Source organism: Corvus hawaiiensis, chromosome 13 (genome assembly GCF_020740725.1).
Source record: "Corvus hawaiiensis isolate bCorHaw1 chromosome 13, bCorHaw1.pri.cur, whole genome shotgun sequence".
Taxonomy (NCBI): domain Eukaryota; kingdom Metazoa; phylum Chordata; class Aves; order Passeriformes; family Corvidae; genus Corvus; species Corvus hawaiiensis.
Window position 1 is genome coordinate 13,033,910 of NC_063225.1, and position 14,687 is coordinate 13,048,596.

The 14,687-nt window shown below is 46.6% G+C and overlaps 1 protein-coding gene across 3 annotated transcripts in view; it reads right to left on the reverse strand.

Annotated features, from left to right (window-relative positions):
• Positions 1-227: 227 nt before the first annotated feature.
• MAP1A (microtubule associated protein 1A) overlaps positions 228-14,687 on the reverse strand; it is a 56,504-nt gene continuing 42,044 nt past the window's right edge. For all 3 annotated transcript variants that reach the window (XM_048317494.1, XM_048317495.1, XM_048317496.1), the window contains 3 exons: positions 5,413-14,221; positions 4,545-4,777; positions 228-3,634 (listed from right to left, as the gene is read on the reverse strand). In XM_048317494.1, coding sequence (XP_048173451.1) covers positions 3,479-3,634; positions 4,545-4,777; positions 5,413-14,221 — 9,198 coding nt within the window. In that variant the 3' untranslated portion in view covers positions 228-3,478. The remainder of the gene's footprint in view (positions 3,635-4,544; positions 4,778-5,412; positions 14,222-14,687) is intronic.

Below are 14,687 nucleotides of genomic sequence, written 5' to 3' on the forward strand. Positions count from 1 at the left end.
AGGGGTGGGGGTTGGCTGTCCCAGGCAGGCTCTGTGGCCTTACGTGCATGTCCTTTTCCTGAGGGAAGGTTTAGCAGCTGCTGGTGAAGGTGGGGTGTTGGTGGCAAAGCTGGGGCTCGCCTAAGCTGGGAGGCATGGGAGGGTGGCATGGCAGCCATGTCCATGTGCTCCTGTCTACAGTGTGGGCTCACTGAAAAAACAGTTTGAAACCACTGGAGATGTTCTCGTTCGCAGTTAATGTGGCTTTATTATTAATGTGTTGGGCTCCTCTCTTGACAGCAGTTAGTTACAGAGTGTTTCACGTGGAAATGGGCAAAAGGACAGAACTCAAGGAACTAAATTCAAATAGAAATGTGATGCTGAAGAAAAGAATAAGGGCTCTGTTCTTAAAACATTTAGCATAGAAGAAGCTAGGAGCACAAGATGCCATTTCAATACAGTTAAGACGTTCACTTTTTTAATTATAGGTTTAAAATAGTATTTTTTACCTATTACATACAGGAAGATTACGCGTTGTTGCCCACATGCAGAAACAAGCAAAAGCAGAGTTTAACTGTTTCTCTCTATAGTGTTGTATTACCTCTGGCTCTGGGTGGGTCCTGCTGGCTCCTGTGGCCTGAGCAGGGTCAGACTCTACAATAATCAGCTTTTTCATAAGTCTTTTTCCCCGTAGTTTTTTTAAGATGGAAGGGAGTGGAGGAGAGAGGGAGATAGGGAGTGAGAGAAGCTCAAGGCAGAACAGACTGTGACAAAAGACTGAAAAAAAAATGTGGAGCCTTGAGGACAGGGAAGCAAATTGGTGTAGGATAAAGGTAGCCAAGCAGCAGAGCTGCAGAGGGCAGGAGCAGAGCGCAGAGGGCAGCGTTCCTCCTGGAATCCGCCAGTGGCCACACTCCTGCCTGGAGGATGCAGGCACCTCACAAAGCCTCACTATTACTGCTGCTTAGTCAGAATTGCTTCAAGTTTAAAATTGAGAAAACATTCATGTGTGGGTCTATCTAAAGTTAGTGCATTAGCTTTTACATCTAGCTACGCAGAGGGATCCCGGGAACCAGAGAGGGCCACGCTTGTGCCTCTGGTGTCTGGCATCCTGCAGCTGCCACCATGGTGGGTGAGCCAGGGTCTCCCAAAAGCACTGGAGGCAAAGCCCCCCCGCATTCCGGGGAGGGGTAGGGGCAGCTGTTTTAGTGCCTGCAATTGCCAGAACCAACATTCATGAATGCTGACCCCATCGGGGTACAGAGAATGACATTTTTTATGCTGGCAGACACAGTGTGATTCCATGGTTAAAATGAACACAGCACAGGGCAGGGATTTGCTAAAGCCCTGAGTAAGCTCACATGCTCCTAACAAGGGCCATATCTAAAGGGCTGGCTGTGCCTTGGGGAGGCTGCTGGCCTCAGGCCTTGTCCTACAGCTGCTGGGTTTTAGACTCAGCCTTCAGAGACGTTTTTGCTGCCCGCAAGTTCTCTGTGGTCTTTTCATATTGTTTAAATTGCAGCATGTTAATATTTTTACTGAGAAACCTCTGAACTGACACTAAAAGCACATGGTATCATGTTACATGTATAAATTAAAGTATTAACACAAAAAGCAGCTTAACATTAAAAAAAATAAATATATAAATTAAAATGCAAAATAAACCATTTCCCTAGAAACTCCATTTTAGTGCTAGGAGCAGGTTTCTAAGCAGCATTTTCTTCATGTCACCTGCCAGAAAACCAGCACTGAGACTGAAGTGTCCCAGGCAAGTGCAACACAGGGTCCGAGGATGCTCATGGTGGAGTCAGCCCTCCGCTCATGGCCAAGCACAGTGGGTGTCACAGCAGATGGAAATACTTTGTGCTGTCAACCATTGCAGCACAGCTTTCCATCCCATTCCTTCTTCCCCAGAGCACAGCCTGCTGCCTCTCTTTGTCTTACAAAAATCTGTCTTTGTGGTAAGACCCTCTGCCAGTTCTCTTGGACGTGGCAAAGGCTCATGGATGCTGCAGGCTTAGTGCACCTGAACACCCACACTCATGCTGGGAGAATGGGTCTCCCACGCTGAAACAGATCTGTGTGCCAAGGAGGTTCTGGGTGGCTGTTCAGTAGCCACAATGCACTCATGGCACACAACTGTGTTTCTGCCAGGACATCCAGAGAGCAAGGACAGATGCCCACAGCGATGCGTAGGCCAGGGAACAAGCTGCAAGGTGGCACCACGTGGATGAGCAGCACCTCACCTGCACTGTCACCACACCCCTGCCACAGTGTGGAGGAACTGAGAATGACTACACTTGCTAGACTACTTTTTCCCGAGTATTTTGGGAAGGGCTTTCTCTTTCCTCACACCACAAGCTCTATTCCCCACATCCTGGACACTTGGGGCGACAACAGAAAGCTTGAACACAACTGTAAGGCTTGGACCTCGGCACACAGGCAGCAAGGAGATGGCTGCTGCGTGCAGACCTGGCACACCGCAGCGACACTAGCCGGGCACCAGCCTCCCCCAGCATGGCCTGTGTGCTCCTCAGCTGCCTCACCACAGTCCTCCAGAGCCTTTGGTTTAGGGACAGGGAGGTTTCTTGTACATTTTGGGCCAACAGTGGCCAAGGTTTGTTCAGCCCTTCTGCTGTTGAGGGGGCTGTAGTTGTGCGTTTGGATGCTCTTTTTGTGTAACTGTTCAGGCCACAGCCTCTCTGTGCTTCCTCCTGCCACACAGTTGGTGTGCAGGAGTCACTTGGCTGCTGTGTGTGCGAAGCTCAAGTTAGCAGGTTAGGAATGTGCTGAACCCTCCCCTCCCACTGCCATGTCCTTCATCCCAGCTCCCTGAGCACAACAAACAGGTGCTGCAGGATGCCACAGGCAAACCACTTGGGACAGAAATCTGCCAAGCTGGCATGTGGTGGTCGTGCCTAGTTGGAGCACAGGTCCCCTTGCTCAGAACATCTCCTGTATGCTCAGGAGGGGAGATGGAAGAATGACCTTCACTGTCACATTACAGAGGGTTTTGTCTTCCCTCATCTCCCTGGTGCAACTTCTTTGCAAGTTAGATTTCGCCTCTGCCCCCTGCCTCCCATGCACTCTCTGCATGCAGCAGCAGCACTTCAGCCCTCACCAGAAAGGTGAGGTTCATGGTGCTACAGGTTAAATGGCAAGGCAGCCAGGAAGAGAGTAGAACAAGCTCTCACAGCAGCAAGGCAGCCAAGATAGTCTACAGAAACTGTACAGGCAGCAGAATAAAGCAGGGAAGGTGAAAGTGCCCCTGGCCTGCAACTGCTCTTGCACAAACTCTTAGCTCAGTCCAGAAAATTACAGAGCCCTGCACTTCTTCCTCATGGCATCCAGTGCTGAGCAAGATGGATACCCGATTGCCTGACAAATGGGAACCATGTAGAGGACTAAACCAGAGAAGAACTGGACTGTGATTAGATGGTGTCTCTCATGTTGCATCGGTGATTGAAGAGTCAATGGATGAACACAAAGTGTGGGAGATTTAGAATTCAATCTTACAGGCTGGAAAAGATTCGTCCTGCATCACAACAGTGCTGCTGCTTGCCAGTACCATGATGTTTAGCTCCTGCTGTTTCTCATGGGTCTGTTGATACCATTCTCGTGTTACCTCAGTATCGTGTGTTGGGATCAATGTCACCTGGGAAAAGAAAGCAGCAGGGATGATTGAGAACAACTGCAGTGACAAACAATGCCCATAGGAGCTGAGGTTAAAATTTCTTGTTAATTTTGGAACACTGTGCCCTTGGTACTGCTTGTTCTATTTAATGTCTTTCAGATGTCAGGTTCTGAGGCAGAGCTTTATTTTATACAGTACCAGCTCAATGGGGCTCTGCACTGGCTGCAAACTGGCAGCACTGACACCATAATGATGAGAATGGCTGCAGTGCAGGGGAGAACATCGTGCTTTGGAGCTCCAGAAACAGCCTCAGAAAGATCCTTCAGTGTGAAAAGGAACAATGCTGGCAGTGTCACTGTTAATGGACACTGTGCCCATTGACCCAGTGTGCAACTCAGGGACCTGGAAATATGAGGCTGCTTCTTCTGGAAGAACATATACACCTTTGTGTACATGCATTCAGGAGTGCCCACCTGGGGTGTCCTGCAAGCCCGGCCAAGCAAGAACTGTGTTATAGAACATTGTTGTTTAAAAGCTCTGTTAGTAAGTTGCTGTCAGAAAAATCTTCAGCAAGCCAGGCTAGCAACAGATGCCACTGGGTGTGGGATGCTGATGAAAATTCAGCTTGATTTTGCTTGAGGATAGGCTCATCCTGCAGTGGCTAAGGAGGAGTCTATGATTTCTCAATGCTTCCTCCCCTCAGGAGGATGTGGAAAAGAGGAGGTATCTTCTTCCATCCATACCATTTTGCAGGTGTCCTCCTCCTCCTCAGTACAAGCAATTACTCTGCTGAGACTGCAAAACAGGATATGCCCAGTACCATTTGCTTCCTCTCAGTGTACTCCCACAGGTATGTTTGTGATACCCACATTCTTCTGAGCACTTGTGACATCAAGAGCATGACACACCCCTTTGCATTTCCATGACCTACCTGCAGGTTCTCTCCCCACTGAGACTTCCCTTCCAGAAGTGCATCCAGCACTGCACGGCTTGGCTCTCCGTTGGCTGCATCATTCCCACTCACAACATAATAAGATGCTCGAACCCGCTTGAAGAACTCTGGATCTGTGTTCTTCCCACTGCAGTGGTTGGGGATGTAGGCCAAGTCCACGTAGACGGGTGGACCCAAAGGCACAGACAAACTGCTCTTAGGACTATTGGAAGCTTTGGAAAAAAGGAAACGAGAGGTTATTAAAACCCTTCTGCAAGGGACAAACACTCACATTAACACAGAAGGACTTGGATTCCAGAAAGACTTTTCCATTGCAGCAATGAAGTTGAGACTTATCCAAGCTCCGCTGCTGGCTGCATTTCTGGGCCAGTGCTGTCACAGGTTTTGGGAGGGAAAGGGAGTTCTGCTATTCTTTGGGGAAGGATTGGAAGGCTTTAGGCTCAGAAGCTTTTTCTGGGGAAGGGAATCAAAAATCTCCGTTATTACCTTTTGCAGAGCTGTCATCCCAATTAATATTTAGTCCTAATTTTTGTTAATAACCTACATTTGCTTAAAAATACCACCCCCACCCCCCCCATTCTGATGGCCTTTGTATGCTATCCTAGGGTATTAACAGTAGTCTTTCTGGAAGGTCCATCCCGGCTTCCTGCCATCCCTGTGAATCACTGTTACCCCTAGGACTCTATTGCTCTTTCCTATCAACCTTTTATACATCTCAACCTTATCAGTGCTTATAACCTTTTATGCCTGACTGGGAAGTCCTGTTCTCTGTTCTGCTGTGTTTAACCCAGTGCTTTTCTCTGTGGTGGACCTATAGACAATGCATGTTTCAGGAAGGATTTCTTACCGGGATTTGTTTTGATGCCATTAACAAGGCTCTTGCCAGGGTTGCTGTGACTACTCCGGGATAACTCATCCTCTGGCATCAGCACACTGCGTGGCTTGGGCTTTTCTCCTCCATCTCTTTCTTTTTTGGCAGTGACAGATTTTGGAGATTTGTCTGATGACTGTTTCACAGGAGTGGGTGATCGTTTCCCTTTTGCATCTAATTTCCGGGCAGGTGAGGAAGATTTGGGTTTGCTCAAAGGCTTCCTCACACCTTTGTTCTTTTCTTTTATGTCTTTCTTGGAAATTTTATCAGTTCTGTTCATGCTTTGCTCATTTACCAACATATCAGGGTCTACCATGCAGACATCAGGGTGAGGAGGGTGGGGATGGGGATCTACCATTGGAACAGGCTGAGGATCATGGCTGGACCTAGAACTGGTATGATGAGCATTCCCCACAGCTTTGTCCACTGGGAGGAAATCAGCATCTTCATCCGAGTCCATGTTGGCATCTGCTGTGATGGATGGACATTCTTCAGTCTCAGGTGGGACATCTGAGTCTGACTGGGAGGTTCCAGAATCACTCACTGATGTTGGAGGGGTTTCGTCCAGTGTGGCACTTTGCATGGGACTGCTCCCAGTGTGGGGTGGTCTCCCCTGCACTGAAGGGTGACCCTCCTCCTGTGACAGGTCACTGTCTTCAGAGAGCTCATGGGGGCTCGGGTTGATGAATGAGGGAGAGAGTTCTCCCTTTCTCTGCTTGTATTCACATGAGGAAAATTTCTGTCCACAATCAGAACTGCCTCCTAAATGGGTCTCCATGTCATGGGAAGCATCTCCACAGTCCTCTGTTTTTTCACCCCTTTGCACATCTGGGAAAAAGGGCTGGAAACTGTTTTCAGGGGACATCAGAGAGGAAGGGCGGCTTTGCCTCTCTGTTTCCTCTTTGCCTGCGCATGGAGAAAAACTGCTGTCAGAATCAGGACATGTTTTTTCATCTTTTGCCTCTGCTGCATGGTATGTGCTTTGGAAAGCTTGCAGACTGGTGCTCACCTCTGTTGGACCATTGGCTGTGGTTTCATCTTCATGCTGACGATGAGAAAATGATGTCAACACATCAGGGAGAGATGTCAGTGGCAACAGCTGTTCTGCAAATGGTGCCTTCTGCTCTGGGCTGCTACCATAGGGCTGCTGCTCTTGCTCTGCAGAGAATGGTGTGGGCTCTGAGCCCTGGCACTCTTTTCTGCGTGGCAAGGTGTGGTCACCCGTGCCACAGGGAAATGGAGAACCACGTTCTTCAGCAAAGATGAAGTCTTTGGTTTCAGCTGTATGTATTTTCACAGCGTTATCTGGAACCTGTGGAGACACATCCCAAGCACTCCTGGTACCTGCTTCCACTCCTGCACCTGTGTGTGTGGAAAGCATATGGGAATAGAAACTTTCTGCTGTAGTCAGTATCACAGGAGTGGTGGCTTCAGAGGAAGGTTCCTCTGACAGGCTGGAAGAGTCATCTTTCAGCTGTTGCTGGGGCACAGACTCTTTCTCCACACCTTTGGAGAACACCTTGTCTTCTTCATATGGACTCAGCGGTGAGAATTTAGGAAAAGATGACTCAAGGCTGCTGATTTTCTCAGAAACCTCCAAGTACTCATCTTTGTTTCCCTGGTCTGAGAGCAAAGCACAAGGAGACTCTAAAGAAAGAGAAATATCCCCTAAATGGCTTGCTGAGGTTTGCTTATGTCTGAATATGCTGGCTGTTTCACTCTTTCCTAGCAGAGGGCTTTCAAATTCAGAAGAGCTATCCATCCCTCTGCTCTCTACCCTTGGGCCCTGTTCATATTCCTCTGTTTGTTTGCTGGAAGCAGATTTCAGGTATAGGGCTTGCTCTTGGCACTCAGAGGACACTGCTGCACTTGGATAATCTGCTACCCAGAAATGGGATTCCTTTGTGGATTTTTCATCAACCTCTCTCTTTTGTGAAGAATCTTGTCTTACATGGCACATTCTTGAAGCTTGCTCATCTCTGTCCATGTCTGGCACGTCACTGTAACCAGCAACATATGTCTCCACAACAGCAGCTGATGCAGTTGTCCTACTTCCATATTCCTCTTGCCAGCCTGGACCAGAGGGAGAAGAAGCAGTAGAGCTGGGTGAAAGGGACTCCTGACACTTGCTCTGCAGGAAGGGGTCTGAGACAGGGAACTTGCTGATGGCTGAGATGTGTGCATAGATGGTGCCTGCAGCTTCAGCAGGGCTGTGCAGTTTAGACTCCTTTTCAGACTTCTCCTTAGCACCTTTTTCTAGCTCTGAGTCACTTGCACTTTCTTCCCCTCGACCTGCTTTCTCATAGTATGTATCTTTGGGATTTGGGATTTCAGATTTCAGGGACAAAGATACCTGCTCCTGGCTAGACAAAATTATGTTCTCATCTGGACAACCAGCATCCATATAGGTGGATGATTTCCCTTGATAAAAGGTGTCAGTTGTGACTGTGGGAGAGGCAAATGCTGCACTTGCAGATGACGGGTGCAGTGCAGAGTCCAGTTCTCCTGGCAAAGCAGAAGACACATTCAGTTTTTCCTGTCCTTCTGATGTCTTAGGCTTCCCTGTTTCAGACAAGGGCAAATATCTTTCATGGATGTCTCTGTAGTCAAAGACTGAATCTGCTTTATCTTTAGGGGATGCTGGAGATGACAACTCCTTCTCAGCAGAGGTATAAAGGCAGGACTCTTCTTCCTTTGCAGACACATGAAAATTTTGACCTTTTTGAGAGTTCAGTGCTGTCACTGGCACCTTGTCAGTGTGACCTGGGCTGTGTGCACTCATGGCTGTGAAGGGGGAGGGTCCCACTCCAGACACAATTATCTTCTCATAGATGTCAGCATACTTGAAACTTCTTTCATCAGGGTACGGAGTTGGTTCTCTTTCTTCTGGCTCTTGTCTTGTGGAACTGTCATCATCTCTCTGTGTGCAGATCCCTTCCTCATAGGAATAAGGCTTAGGGGAGCTCCTGGAATAGGTCTCTGGAGGATACACCTCTTGGATGGTAGCACCCACAGCTCCAGCACAGTCCACAGCATCACTGCTTTTTTGACATGGGCCTTGTCCTGAAGGGGAGTGTGCACCTGACACCTCAGCACTCTCTTCTGTGGACTCTGCAATATATTCTGCTGGTCTTGTAGATTGCAACAGAGTAGATGCTGCTGCTGTCTGCTCATTTATTCCCATTGAGTCATACAGACCCTCAGTGGATTTGCAGTCATCCTCTTGCCTGCTATCTGACTTGTATTTGTAATCTATCTCCTGATACAAATCACTGATGTCCAATTTCTTCTCAGCTGTCTTTGATGGGACATCCTCCCACAAAGGTGGCTTGCACTGATCTAACTTGCAAGGTCTCTCTGCTCCTGGTGGTGCCTCAATCTCCTTTCCTGCTGCAGGCAGGGGAGATGTCGTCAGAACTTGGTCTAGTGACTTTGCATAGCTATCTAGGACAGCTTTCTCATCATCTAAGCAGGAGAAATCTTGTTTAGAGGTCAACAACAATTCTTGCCCTTTTTTGTTTCCAGTTAAAGCTTTGTCCTGATTTTCCTCACCAGAGACATACTGAGGAGATAGAGGAGAATCTTCCCTTTGTGTTCTTTCTGGGACAGTGATGTCAGCAGGAACCACATCCACTTTCTTTGTTTCTGACGTAGGTTTGGCACTCTTCTGTGTGTCTTCTTTGTAATCAAATGACTCCATCTTTAAACATTCAGTTTCTGCTTGCAGTAGCATGGGTTTGTCTTCAGCATGGTGAAGCTCCTCTTCTTCCTCATTGGGTAATTGCCCTCCTCTCCCACTGTCTCTCCCTTCCTGAAGATACCCAAATGCAGAACCCCATGCTTCCTTTTCTGCTCCTCTCCAGGTGTGGCTTCCAGGCACTGCAGGAGACAGGTTCTCCTCCTTTCCCATTTTAGGAAGGGATTTTGTTTCAAATTCTGGTACCTCATCCAAGAATGTACTCTCCCTCTCTTTGTCATATATCTGCCTCCTTCCCTGAACAGGGACCTCTTCTACCTCTTCTGGAAACCACACTTTCTTCTCAGAACTTAAATCTTTCAGGCAAAACTTATCCATTTCCGGAGATTTTTTTTCTTGAGTTTCCTTGAACCCGCAAGATTTTATATCTTCAGTAGAAATGTGTAAAGATATTTTATCTTCACTTCGGCTAGACTCTGTAAAATGGAAGCCCTTTGCATCTGGGGATGCTTCTTGAGAGTCCAAGCCTACAGTTCTTCCCCTCAACAGGCCCTTTTCTGATGCAGAAAATAAACTGCTGTCATCTGGAGACATTTCTTCAGTTGAAGAATCTCTGGGTGACATGTCTTTAACTGAACTACTTTCTGGGCAAGGAAAAGATTTTGATGCTTCTTTCAGTTCTTTGGCAGAAATTTCCAGTGATTTTTCATATGTAGCTGGGCTCTGGTCTGTGAAACCTATGGATTTCACAGCTTCTGAAGGGAATTTGTCAGTGCATTTGGACATAGTTTTTTCTTTTGCAGATATCTCTTCTGTGAAACTAAGAGCTTTGATGTCTTCTGGGGAAATTCCTTTAATAAAAACATCTGAAGAGATTTTCCTGCTGGAACTCTCAGTGAGAGAAATGGATTTGATCTCTTCTGGGGAAATGTCTTCAACTGAAACATGAGAAGATTTCTCTTCTTCTGAGGTGTCTCCTGTGAAATACAGCAGTTTCCCTTCTTCAGCAGTAACTCCTTTAGAAATATCTGAGGATTTTTCTTTACCAATACTTTCTTCTGTAAAAGAAGGTGATTTGATGCCATCTGGTGAAAATTGCCAAGATCTGTCATTTTTAGATTCGCTTTGGCTTGTGAACTGTGGAACATCCACATTTCCTAGAGAAGTTCCTGTGGTTGCAAATGGCTCAAAGGACAAGTGTTTTGAAAATCCTGTTAAGCTTTCTGCCATGGTTTTAGTTCCTGGCTCTTTTTCTGGTTTTGTGCTGGCACGGGGCATCTCGGGATGCTCCTCGTCCTCCCCAATCACGACCGTGTCTTGCTTGTGGTAAGAAAGCCAGGGCAGCTCCTCCCTCCTCACTGGTTCTTCCTGTACCTCCTCCTCAGGAGACACTGGAACATCACTGCTCAAAACCAGTTCGTGCTGCACAGGTCCAGGCACTTCTCCTTTGTGTCTGGATTTAGCCACAGATGCCTCGTCTTCTCTGAGAGGTTCACCCTTGGCTCCCTTCACCACAACAGAAGTTTGGCCTTCCAGTTTCTTGGCAGCAGCATCTGTTTGTTTTTCAAACAGATCTGAATCTACCGTTTCCAGCTTTTCCTCCACTGGAGACTGGTGGAAGGGTGTGTGCCCTGCACTGGTGGGGCCAGATGGAGTGGGAGAGGCCATTTTGACTGTGCTGTCATCAGGACTCATGCATCGTTCTTCAGCCTCTGCAGAGTCAGCCTGGGAAAATGGTGCTTCTTCAGTAGATAAAGGCACCACTTGTGTGGGAACACTGATTATCACATTATCAGGGCATCCTTGAGGAGCAAACATGGGGGCATGGGGGTAATGCCCTCTGAGTTTCTCAGGCATCTCAATATTTGGAGTCCCATCTTCTTCATCTTCTTCATCTTCAGCCTCCTCATGAGGATCCTTTTTTTGAGTTTCCAGTTTCCTCTCTCCTTCTGTTAATGCATGGAAATCTTCAGGGGGTGGAGATTTAAAGCATTTGTCTTCCTCCAAGGATGACGTGGGAGAAATTGTGCCAGCAGAGGGAACGTAGTCAAGACCTTGGGTCGCTTCAGTCCGAGAGGAGGGCATACTGTTTCCTGTGTCCAGAAGTAAAGAGCTTTTCCCAGTCTCTTCTGTTTGTGGTGCTGTTATGGATGCAACAGATTGATCCTCTGCTACTGATGTTGCAAAAGATGAAAGCTTGTCACATTCAGTAATGGAGGTAGCAGAAGATATGTGTTCCTCCTCAGCTAGAGGTGCTGCCACAATGTTTGTAGGATACGCCAGGATTTCAGACTCCTGGCCAGCATAGCCCTTGGCTGAAAGGTCAGCAGGAGGCACGGCCTGTATTCCATGTACTGCTTCAAAAGAGCCAGGATGGTCAGGAACAGAAATGTTATAGGCACTGACATCATACTTCAAATGTGGGATCCTTTCTTCCTGTTCATCATGTATTTCTTCATCAGAAATGGTCTGCTCCGTTTCTGAATAGCCAGGGATAGTTTCATCTTGGATATAGGAAACATGTTCTGCTGTTGCTCCTGGTGGGACTGGCAGGCTGCTCAGATATGACTCTTCCTTTGTTATGTCCTTTCCAGGTAACTTGGTTTTCTCATCCATGAAACTAAATTCTCTTTCCTTCTCTGTAATGGTAAACAGTTTGTCCTCCCTATCATCCTGATTCAGCCCATAGAAGTCTCTACTCTTCTCCACTTTCTCCTCTGCTTTCATTTGCTGTTCTTCCTTTTCTTCCAGTTCTGCCTTTTCTATCACATCTTCTCTCTTTTCCTTCTCATCCTCTTCCTGTGCCTCAGTCCCCTCAATATACTTTCCACAAGTTTCTGCTTCTCTCTGTTTTCTGTCCAAAGAGATTTTCTCCTCTTCCTCCTTTTCTTCCTCTCTGAATGCTGGTGGCTGAGCACCCTTTGCCAAGAGGTCTGTATGTGATGGCAGGTGTTCTTTGTCAGGAAATAGCTGAATGTCCTTGCCCTGCTCAGCTTCTCCCTCCCAGTATCTTATGTCACGGTTTTCATCGATTGTTTTTCTTTCATCCTCTATTTTTTCAGCATGACCTTCCCTCAGCTCCAGCTGAGGGACTGCCGTTTCCTCTGCTGATGGTTCTTTTTCCATATCAGTAGTAGTTACTCTCTGCTCAGGAGTCTTTCTTTTTAAAATCAGATCCACTTCGAGGCAACTCTGACCAGTCATATCAATAGAGTCTTTTATCTCTGCTTCAGGTGCTCTCATAACCTTATCACTAGCCTCCATATCAGACAGTTCTTGAGTCAACTGCAAGGCCCCTTTCTCCTCATGCTTCAGTTCCTCAAAGTCCTTTGTAAGATCTTCTGGTGAAGACAGGACTAACCTCTGTTCCACTATGGATGTCTCTCCTGGATCCACTTCTACAGGTGCCTTCTCCATTGGTAATGTCTTCAGGTCAGCAGGTACCTTTTCAGGTTCTTTTTCAGGTTTTAATTTGATCTTCTCAGTTTTGAGTCTGCCTGGAAGTTTTGCCTTGTACAATGTTTTTCTTACTTCTGGGGTAAATGGTTTCAAGTCTGGTTTAGAAATTTTTTTGAGCTCTGGTTTGTTTTCTTTCTTTTTATCATCTTTCTTTGAATCTTTTTTCTCTTCTTTCTTTCCATCATCTTTTTTTAAGTCCTTTTTCTCCTTCTTAATCTCTTTCTTTTCTTTGTCTTTCTTCTCCTCTAATTTGGACACTTTCTCTTTGAGATGCTTTTTTCCAACCTTGTCTTTTGCCAATTTTCTTTTCTCAGCTTTGAGAGCATCACTTGTTTCTGTCTTTATCTTTTCAGGTTTGACAGGTTTCTCAGGAACTTTCTCTGTGTGTTCTTTAACCTTTTTCTCAATTTTAGCATCCTTTACAACTTCTGGTTTTACTTCTTTAATCCCCTCCTCAACTGCTTCTTCTTTCTTGACTTGCTTTGTCACAGATGGCTTGGGGGAAGATTTAAGACTCTCTTTACTGTCAGTTCTTTGTTTAATTTTGGTCTGCTTCAGCACAGGTGGAGGTATTCCAGAAGTGATATCTTTCTGAGTAGCCACTGGATACCTCAGAAAATCCAGGTGCTTGAGCTTCTCAAGACCTTCCAGTATCTTATTTTGAGGAGCATTTCCAGGAAACAAAACCCTTACAATTTTCTCTGTTGGGCTGGCTGGAAGCCATACCACTAGGGCTGTGATGGATGTGAGATAGGGAACAGAAATTTCACCTTCTTTCCCACTTGCAAGAATGATGCCAGTCTTTGCTTTACTATTACCAGCCCACTTCTGCATTAGAAACTGCATTTCTTTACTGTCTTTGACAGGGTTTAGTATATACATGTCCAGTTTACCCACTCCCATTTTGTGGAAGAGCGTGATGGGCTCGATGGTGCTGCTCACCACCCTGTAGAGAGGCTCTGATTTAATGCCCAGTCTGTTGAGATACTGCAGTGTCATACACGCTTCTTCAATGCTCCTCTTTACTTTCATGGAGGCTTCAGGCATCTTCAGCTTCTCAGGAACATTAAAAAAAACCACCCCTAGCTCAGGAGAAATTAGGTTCTTCATCCAGTCACTGTAGTTGGTAGAGCCCTGGGATTGTTCCTCCTCTTGCTCAGCAACTTTCCTCTGCAGCAGCCCATTGATGCCGGGCAGGTTGTCTGCACCAATGTGGGTGAGCAGGATTGAGTCAATCCTATCCAGGTGCCTGACCAGCTTCCAGAAGCAGGATTTCCTCTCAGAGCCACCATCCACAAGGATGTTAAACCCATTGACAGCAAAGAGAGCAGAATCACCTCGTCCCCCAGGGAATATGTAGCAGCAGGGCTTAGAAAGCTTCAGAAAACCCCCTGAGGTGGGTGGCTCAAGGAGATCAAATGGAGACGGCACGTCAACTGTCTCAGAGACATATTCTGCAAATTCAGACACCCCATCCATTTCTGGCAGAACTGGATCAGGATTCAGTTTCAGATTAATAATGTCCTGAAATCTCGGATGCCCAAGGTTGCTCCAGGCTCCTTCTCCCAGGCACGACACGGTAAGAGAGGCCTTGGTATCTGAATCAGTGTTGCTGAGAATCTGGGTGACCTAATGAGATAAGCACAGACAAATAAAGGTCAAATACAGCTCTGAGACCTATATAGCACTTGGGGGGAAAAAAAAAAAGCAAGGTAGTTAATGCAGACATACTGAAGACAACATGAGCACTTTACCAACAGGAAACATAAGGGGTAGATGAAATAGTTTGAAAGCCCATGGAAAATCAATGCATAGAGCCATGCTCTGTTTTGAAATTCTTAATGTTGAGGGGTTGCTACGGCTTCTGACTGCTGGGCGTGTATTGTGACAAGATCTCAGGAAAGAAAATAAAAACAGGAACCACTGTGTTTTCTTTCCTTACTTCTTGTTAAATCTGGGATATCAGTCCCTGGCTTGGGCTCAAAAGTAGCAGGTTGGGGGTTTTTTTTGTGATTTGTGAATTCTAACCCTGAGAAAACCTTTTCAATGCTAAGCATCATTGTCTGAACTTAGCCTCGCTCGCTGGCTAGTCAAC